This window comes from Brassica napus, chromosome C4 (assembly GCF_020379485.1).
Source record: "Brassica napus cultivar Da-Ae chromosome C4, Da-Ae, whole genome shotgun sequence".
Taxonomy (NCBI): domain Eukaryota; kingdom Viridiplantae; phylum Streptophyta; class Magnoliopsida; order Brassicales; family Brassicaceae; genus Brassica; species Brassica napus.
This window is the reverse complement of record NC_063447.1, coordinates 36353801-36362553: the sequence shown is the minus strand read 5'-3', so window position 1 is coordinate 36362553 and position 8753 is coordinate 36353801. Positions and strand designations below refer to the sequence as shown.

At 40.6% G+C, this 8753-nt stretch overlaps 2 protein-coding genes across 3 annotated transcripts; both read right to left on the bottom strand.

The window, feature by feature from the left end:
- Positions 1-216: 216 nt before the first annotated feature.
- LOC106431379 (F-box protein At3g54460) lies at positions 217-5874 on the bottom strand. Of its 2 annotated transcripts, none has more exons than XM_013872177.3 (8): positions 5197-5874; positions 1946-4468; positions 1650-1857; positions 1301-1573; positions 1155-1214; positions 954-1084; positions 669-783; positions 217-489 (listed from the first exon to the last, which is right to left on the bottom strand). In XM_013872177.3, the coding sequence occupies exons 1-8, from the start codon at positions 5760-5762 to the stop codon at positions 337-339; spliced, it is 4029 nt and encodes a 1342-aa protein (XP_013727631.1). In that variant the 5' UTR covers positions 5763-5874; the 3' UTR covers positions 217-336. The 2 variants fall into 2 exon arrangements, with proteins under 2 accessions (XP_013727631.1, XP_013727632.1); XM_013872178.3 differs by having other exon boundaries at positions 954-1060.
- A 336-nt stretch (positions 5875-6210) lies between these two features.
- LOC106431382 (uridine 5'-monophosphate synthase) lies at positions 6211-8443 on the bottom strand. Its single transcript, XM_013872180.2, has 6 exons — positions 7560-8443; positions 7384-7467; positions 7123-7205; positions 6947-7034; positions 6624-6878; positions 6211-6537 (listed from the first exon to the last, which is right to left on the bottom strand). Exons 1-6 carry the CDS (start codon positions 8352-8354, stop codon positions 6406-6408), a joined length of 1437 nt encoding a protein of 478 aa, XP_013727634.1. The 5' UTR covers positions 8355-8443; the 3' UTR covers positions 6211-6405.
- Between the last annotated feature and the right edge of the window lie 310 nt (positions 8444-8753).

Below are 8753 nucleotides of genomic sequence, written 5' to 3'. Positions count from 1 at the left end.
TTAAGATTTATCATGAATTTGTTGCACATTTGATTTAGGAAATTAGATATTAAATTTGGAAAAGACATGAAAACATAAAGTTAAAGGTAGTTCTTCAATGACAATTTATATTTGTACTTTTCTTTTAATAATATAGATGCGATACAATGAAGAAGAAAGATTACATTGTTAAGATGTTAGCTGGTGTTTTGATTTGAAAATGAAAAAGCATTCGACTTCTATAAGTTTCTAATGATTTAAACAAAAAGTTACTCTCAATGTCTAACATAAATTTTAGTTTTACATAAGCATTTACAAAATGCCTAACATAGAATGTAGGTAGATAGTGAAGTCAAACTATGTGTTGCCCTCTGATCGAACAAAGATAAGATGAGACAAGTAATTGCTTTCTGCCAAATCATGTATCGTGCGCCTGCTACCTCGTGTTGTCTCTTGCTCCACTTTTATGTAATCTCCACTAGATGAGAATCTATCACTCTTTTCAGCATCCTGCTTAGAACAACAACAGACATGGAGAATTTAGACGTCCAATGATACAAAGACGACCACATTCATCATATCCTATATTCATCACTCAAGACAGACCACCACCAAAAGATATGTTCAAGTTTTTTTAGTCTGATGACTAACTAATTACAAAAAGAAAAAAAAGAAAGAAGCAGTTGTACCTCGAGGAATCTCATCATTTGCTCTTCAATCGTACCACGCATGGTTAAGGTTTCTACATAAATAGGGCGTTTTGCGCCCATCCGATGAGCACGACTGATCACTTGCTCTTCCATGCTGCTCATTTATTCAAACATTTGTACGTGTAAGAAACACCATAGAAAATGAAATAAAAACGTTGACTATAGACGCTAAATTGTATAAGAGGCGTTGCATGCAGTGTCAAGAACACACGTGTTACAAAGCTCAAATGTTTGCTGAATGAAAAGAAATGTTCAGAGTCATACCTTTTATCCCAGATTGGTTCCATCAAGAACACATGTGTTACAAAGCTCAAATCAAGACCTAGCGCAGCACTTCCATCCATCAAAAGTGCCATGCAATCAGCATCGTTCTGGAACATGGCTAGATTTTTCATCTGAAAAGTTGAAATCGAAAGTTGATAGCAAGACAAAAGAAAACAAGAAGAGCATCAACAGACAAGTTACCTTCTTAAACGAAGGCATTGGACTGTACATTCCAGCAAACTTGATGCCAGCAATTTCCAACTACAAAAGCATGATTTACAATTGCTCAAAGCTTTCAAACACTGAAAGAAAAACAATGACCTAACGAAATAAATAGTAATTCATACCTGTTGTTCAATCACGTGAATATGCTCAAGAAATTGTGAGAAAATCAGAACTTTATCAACAAGTACCATCTGAGATCTCAAATCTTGTTCACGAAATTCATGCCCAAAAAAGGCTTTCGAGGTACCAGGGTTATTCTCTTCAAGGTTGTCACAGCTACTCTTGTTGAAAGACAAAATGCTTTTACGATTACCCTCATGTAACTTTTTCAGTCTGTCCACGAGATAACTGACTTTACTGCTAGATGTTGATTGCCAGTCAGGATTCCAGTCATCCTGCACAATAAAGATAAAGCATTATGTATATTAAAATCCTTAGCTTATAAGATGGTTTATTTATACCCATATATACCTGATTATATGAAGGTTGTAACTCAATAAGATCCTTTGGCACAGGCCATTTTGGGTTTGGGTTTTCTGGTCGAGCCAACAGAGTTTGCATCTCATATAAGTATCCACAACCAGGAAAAGTACATCTTTCGCTATCAAGAGCAACGCAATCCAGGCATAGTAAGTGTCTACATGGAGTGATCACAGGAAGTCGGCACCATTCCCCACACCTGTTTATAACATTGATGGAACAAAAGAAAAATCAGATAATAGTGTCAAATGCCCTAAACTAATGACAATACTGGATTTAAGACATACCTTTTACAGTTGCAGCCACTAATAAGGCAATTTTGAATAGAAGAATACTCAAAGGTAGAATCGTCGAGACCACCTTCAACTAAATCATCCATTGTCTCTTTGATATCCTGACCAGCGTCAGTCATTTTAATATGCCCAGCCACACAGCAAGATAGTCTGACATTATTTATGGTAGCGTTTCGAAATTTCCACTGTTTAGAGTTAAGCAGACTTTCGACATGAGACGGGTCATTCCAATCAGCTAATAAGATATTACGCCTAACTGACTCCACTAGTTCATTGTAGCTTCTTGCATGTCTTGGAACGAAATTAATGTATGTCGACTTCTTGATACAGGGAGGAATCATCCGCAGATCTTTCTTTCTAGAACATATCATGTATCTCTGAAGCAGCTGAAGCAAACGAGAACGACCCTCCTCTATTTCTGCTTCAAATGGTCTAAGGATGCCAGCTTCCCAAAACTTTAGATTGTCTCCATATACTTCCTCGTGAAGAAACTTTAAAAGAGGTTGGAGATGCGAAAGCTGGCTATTTGGCGTGTTCGGGGTTGGTGTTCCAGTCAGTAACCAACGACTAGAAGCTGTCAGAGAAACAGCCATTTGGAATTTATTTGTCAAACTGAGACTAGAACCAAGAGTGTGTCCTTCATCTAGCATGATCCTCAGCCAGTGCACTTGGATCAATGGGCTTTTCTTCCGAGGATTCCATTCAGCACTTAAGCGACTAAAAGTTGTGATCACAACATCATAGTCCCAAGCCAGGTTGTGCGGAGAAAGCTTCTTATTGTCAGTCCAAACGAGGATACGTAGCTGACCAGCGCTGACATGTTTATCGATTTGTGTTTTCCAGTGATCAACAAGATTCGCAGGCACGACTATTAGAGTTGCTTTTGACAAATACAATCTAAATGCATCCAGCGGCTGACAGAGAGCAACCTTGAGGGCAGGTGAGTCAAACACTAAGTTCTCAAGAAGCTTTGGATAAAACCATCTAGTGACACCCTTTTCAAATCTACTTGTTAGACCAAATGCGTGAAACAATCTCTGGTAACCACGGACATTAACTGGTGGACCTGGTAAGCCAACTGTTTCCATCAGTGAGAGCTGCTCGATAGAGCGTTTAGCAAGCCAGATTAAGGCTTTATTTACGTTTGAATTTACTGAAGACTTGTGTTTCCTAAGGACACTGGTGAAGAAAGAAATATTTTCATTTTCTTCACCGGAAGCTCCCTTAGTATAAAAACCTTGCAAGTAATTTATTGGTTGAGATCTATCCCATAATTCTTCAGGATCCTTGCAACTCTGATATGCAGGGTCAGCATTGTTGCTACAAAACCATGCAGAACCAGTAACAGATACACCGTCGTCTACTATTCTCCGCCACTTTGAGCAAGCATCACACTGTACCCAAATATCGCTTTCCACATCCGAACCAGTTGGACCCTTTCTCTTACAACCAGTTATCCTACCAAACTTCTTCCAACTACCACTTCTTTTAGCTTCCATCACTTCAGAGAGCTCAGATACGCCATTATATACAGGCAAGAGATTTTTTCTGACATTACTCAGTCTACGTTGATCTTCTAAATCAAGGATAGTTCCATATTCGTTTTCAGAATTTGTGTTCTTACACTCAGAAGTTTGACCATCTGAACCCATCAGGCTAGCTTGCTTAAGAGGCAAAGATTTCGACTCTAGCAACGGACTAAAAGCTTCCAAAGAAAGCTGGCTTCGAAAGCTACTTGGACTTAGAAACCTCTTTACTGTTAACATTCCGTTAGAAGTGATCTGGTCACTAGTGTACTCATAATAACCGCATTTCGTGTCATTTTTATGTGTACACCAAATTACAGGAAGTCCCTCAGGCGGATCAGCCATTGTTCCCAGTGTCTTCAGTATAAGTGACAATGCTGTTATCGTCTTACCTAAACCTGGTTCATCGCAGAACATTCCCCCTCGAAAATCCTTGACCATGGGGGCTTCCTCAGTGGTTATATCACCAGACACAACATTTATGTAAAAACTAAACCCATCCTCAGTACGGAATTCCAAGTATAGGGGATGTGAGAAAACCTCAGCTTTCCTCTCGCGCTCCAACATCCAACCAACTGCTGCCTGCTGATGAGGAAATAGTTTAAGATTCATACATGGCACGATTAGAAAGGCCAATGATTTAAAGAGACGGCAGACTCCTGCAACGCTGACAAGATCTTTCGGGTTAAGTTTCATCATAATGCTGGTCAAAACGTCAGCTGGGAGATCCCAAATGCCAGTTGCACAAGAGTCATTGGATGGTGATACTCTAGAAGAATCTAAGACACCACTATTTCCTGGACTGGGCAAGCTCTGAAAGATTTCATGTAGTTTAAATAATCTTCTTCCTGGAGAATCTGGGGCATTACAGTGTAGTTTGCAACCAAACACATGGCAGTCTGATAGATCCCATATGGCCTTTATTCTTCCATTGACCTCTTCCCAAATACTTTCCCCGCCAAGGATTGAGCTTCTCAGTCCCCAGTCACAGCTGCAAAGAACTGGAATACATTAGCAAATGAAAGAATTGCAACTTTTCACGCTCGTTCACAAAAGACGTTCACATTCATATAGCATATGATGTATTTCCAAAGGGATACATAAGAAAAAGGAAAACAAATACTCTATCCTATACAGATATTCTCAGTCCTATAAAGGAAGATAAGAAAAGTGTGTACGAATATTAGACTAGATGATATCCAAGTTGATCGGCAACAAGGAGGAGAAAGAAACAGCATTGCTTATGCAAAACGTGAACCCTAATCAACATAGCTAACAGTAGATTACATAAGCAAAGACACGTGAGGCACACATCAGAACCACACACAACATCTGTTTCAGTATATGAGCACTTATTCGCACTAAACCTACAAAAATACAGTTAAGAAACTGTCCTAAGCTACAGAAGGTGGGACTAAGTTCCAATTGAGATCGTCTCTGAACTTTTCCTAAATGTATAAGGAAGAGTGGAAGACACTAGGGAAAGTATCTATAGATATTGATAGGTAACAAGGAACAAGAAACAGCATTGCTTATGCAAAACGTGAACTTTAATCAACATAGCAACCAGTATATTTCACAAGCAAAGACACGCGAGGCACGCATCAGAATCACACACAAAATATGTTCAAGCATTCAGCACTTATTCACCCTAAACCAACACAGCTACTGTTAAGAGACTATCCTCCACAAGGCGGGACTAAGTTCCAAACGAGTTACCTCAGGTGCTTAAACAAGGCAGCAGCAGTAGCCTGGGACTTAGGAAACTGCCATCCCGACCACAATGCAACAGGCATATAAACATCCACCAACACCACAGCTCTCTTTTCTCCACTCTCACGCTTATCAGCCTTCACCACTCGACATTCGATCTTCAAACATTTATTAGCAACCAAAGCGTGAAGTTGATTCACTACGCTCATGCTTCCATTCACCATGCCTATACTCCTCACCATCTTCCTCCCCCGTCCATTGCTCTTCTCCGCCGAACAGATTTTGCTTCCGGATGAGCCTCGTCTGTTCGATTTCTGAGACTTGCGGCGTTTCGGTGTACTCTCCGATCCACAGTTATCAACATCATGATCTCCTTCGAGGATTTCCGGAGTTAGGTATTTGGGATTGGAGGTGGAATTGACGAGGGATAAGATCACGCCGTTATCGGATTTGAAACCATCATTGGAGATCAAACAAGAGGAGCCTAATGATAGTTCATGCGGCGAATCGACGGAGACAACGGCACGGAGGAAACCACAGAGTTTGTGATCGGAATCGATGGAAGCTGCCATCGGAATAATCTAATCAATCGCGAGGTGGAGAGTGATTTAGGGTTTGTAAAAAGATCTCATCTTTCTCTTTCTCTTTAACGAACAAAAAAAAGAACACGAAGCAAAAAAACCAAATCTATAAATTTATACGGGCGAAAATCTTATCTCTAGTTCTCTCGTCCACGTCAGCAACAAAACCACGTACGCCTGCGTAGCAAATCAGACAGATGCACGTGTATCTCTTTTTTGGTCACGTTTTTTCCCGGCAAATTAAATATATTAATAGATTTACAACAAAATAAATCATTACATTAATATATAGAAATTGAAATGTAAATAAACAAGCTTTTTGTGCAGAAAATTTGTTCAAATAAATACAACCAAATTTTGAACTTTACAAAACGATTCTAAATCGTTAGACAAAAAATTGTATTTATGAAAAATTATGTTCTTAGGAAGTGACGAGCGATTTTTGTTGTTAACCAGTAACGTTTTTTTATTAGAGAGATTCTCAAAGCAAATACATAACCTAGCTCCCCACGCTTTCACTTATTTGAGGTTTGAGATCAAATTAAAAATCAACGAGACATGAGTCTTTAACCCTCACACGAAACTCCCACAAATAGCATCAGAACACAAACTCAACCACCTCACAGAATCGAAACTACTGAGAGCTTTTCTCCAAGTATGCTTTCCAGCCTTCATCTCGATACTCACGAGCCGTCACTGCAGGGTTCTCCGCCTTTATGATTCCCCTTCCCACTATTATAATGTCACTTCCCCTCTCATTAATCACCTGAAACATCACAAGAACAATTGAATTTATGTTTCTGGTTCAGATACTAAATATGAATACAAAGGTTTGGGGAGAGAGAGACTCACAGAGTGTGGAGTGTTGTACTGTTGACCAAGTGCATCACCACCTTTCACCATTTGAACACCAGGAGTTGCATGGATCATAGACGGATTCACATTTCCGCATTTCCAAGACGCCGGGTTAACCGAGATGAACCCCATCACGAAATCTGAATGAGCCTCTGCGATTTTCACTGCTGCTGCAGTGTAGTCTCCTGTGGCTAGGTTACCAGCAGAGCTCATCTCAGCTAGCAAAAGCAGACCCTTACCACGTTGCAAACCCTGAAACCATAGAATGCCCCCAAAATGTTAGTAAGAATGAAACAGCCAATGTTAAATACAAAACATACCTTCAACTTGAGGCCATCCACGATTCCTGGCCCTGAGATTATGTGAGCGTTTATGATATCAGCCCACTCTAATATCTTAAAGACACCTCTGCAAACAAAACGCAACAGATACACTATGAAAACTCGAAAAGACATCATCGAAAGAACAATAAATGAGGTAACGTATAAACACATACCCTTCAAACTGCATTGTGACAGTGTTGCCAATGTCTGCAAACTTGCGATCCTCAAATATGAGAAAGTTGTGCTTGTCTGCGATCTGAATTAACAATAACAATGGGATCAACAAAAGTTCCTAAAAGGGTTTAAATCCAGCAAGCCAGCTAACCAAAAACAGCCAAAATGGTGAAAAGACTTGTTCAAAGGATTCATCTTTCAATCCTAGATATTAGAATCTGGTGAAAAAGTAGATGTGCAGAGATGCAAAGTAACATTACCGCACGGAGTTTGGAACCAAAGTCAGAGGTGAAATCAGGCAGGATATCAACATGTGTCTTCAACATACATATCTCTGGTCCCACCTTCATGAACACAAACAAAAGTCAGATGAAAGTCTTCAACTTTTGATACATACTCTAAGAAAACAGAGACAAAAGATGAAATGAATCTTCACCTTATCAGCGATGTCAAGCAACTCAGCAGCAGTACCAACATCAGCAGCTAAGCAAAGATTAGTCTTTTTCTCCATCATAACCTCAAACAGCTTCTTCCCCATCAGATTCTTACACATCTCCGACCTCTCCTTAAACCCTAAAGCCTTCACCTTAACTTTCTCCACACACGGAACACTAACCCTACGATTCTCCTCCAGAAACTTAAGCAAATTCGCTTCAACCTCCTCTTCAACCTTCCCCTTCTCCCTCAAAACCCTAACCATATCCGTCAACCTAATCATCGAATGCAGCCTAATCCCATTCTCCTCAAGATTCTCCCTCCCTCCCTGCTCCCTATCAATCAACACCACCGCGTCGCTAACCCTAAGCCCAACGCCACGGAGAGGCGCCGCCGTCTCCAGCACAGACCCGCCGCTAGTCACGAGATCTTCGATTATAAGGCAAGTCTGATCCTTTTCGAAGACTCCTTCGATGGCTTTCGAAGTGCCGTAGTCCTTGATCTCCTTGCGGCGCATGAGCATGGGGATGGAGTTGGAGACGGAGACGACGGTGGCGATCGGGAGGGCGGTGTAAGGGACGCCGCAGACGACGTCGTAGCGGGTGGATGGCGGGAGGGAGGAGATTAGGGTTTGGGAGATGAGGGTTAGGAGGGAAGGGTAGGAGACGATGAGGCGGAGGTCGATGTAGACGGGGGAGAAGATTCCGGATTTGAGTTTGAAGTTGCCGAACTTCACGGCGCCGATCTCGTGGAGTTTGAGGATCAGTGACTCCATGGATGCTGGTGATGATGACATTGTTTGAGAGGCTTTGAGGTTTTGAGAAGTGAGAGGAAGGAGCAAGACTCAGCAGTGACTGCGCCCTCGCTACATAGTGTGTGTGTGGGGTTTTAAATACTTTAGGTTTTGTTTTTATTTTTTTTGGGTTTCGCTCTATTTTCACTTTAATTCAAGAGAGAAAAACAAAAATAGCACTATATCAAGTTTTTGTTTTCAAACTAACACTTAAGGTCAAAAGTCACAAAAATAACACTTAATGTTTTATCAAAAGTCATAAATTTAGGGTTTAGAGTTTAGAGTTAAAGGGTGAGGTTTATAATTTAGGGTTTAGGGTTTAGAGTTTAGGGTTTAGGGTTTATGGTTTAGGGTTTAGGGTTTAGAGTTTAGGGTTTAGGGTTTAGAGTTGAGAAATGAGGT

Coding starts and splice junctions, on each gene's coding strand:
- LOC106431379 (XM_013872177.3), bottom strand. CDS start 5,762: ATGGCAGCTTCCATCGATTCCGATCACAAACTCTGTGGTTTCCTCCGT. Junction 1,574..1,649: donor TACAACCTTCATATAATCAG/GTATATATGGGT, acceptor TTTATTGTGCAG/GATGACTGGAATCCTGACTG. Junction 1,215..1,300: donor TTCACGTGATTGAACAACAG/GTATGAATTACT, acceptor ATGCTTTTGTAG/TTGGAAATTGCTGGCATCAA.
- LOC106431382 (XM_013872180.2), bottom strand. CDS start 8,354: ATGTCATCATCACCAGCATCCATGGAGTCACTGATCCTCAAACTCCAC. Junction 7,468..7,559: donor TGCTTGACATCGCTGATAAG/GTGAAGATTCAT, acceptor GTGTTCATGAAG/GTGGGACCAGAGATATGTAT. Junction 6,538..6,623: donor AGTACAACACTCCACACTCT/GTGAGTCTCTCT, acceptor GTGATGTTTCAG/GTGATTAATGAGAGGGGAAG.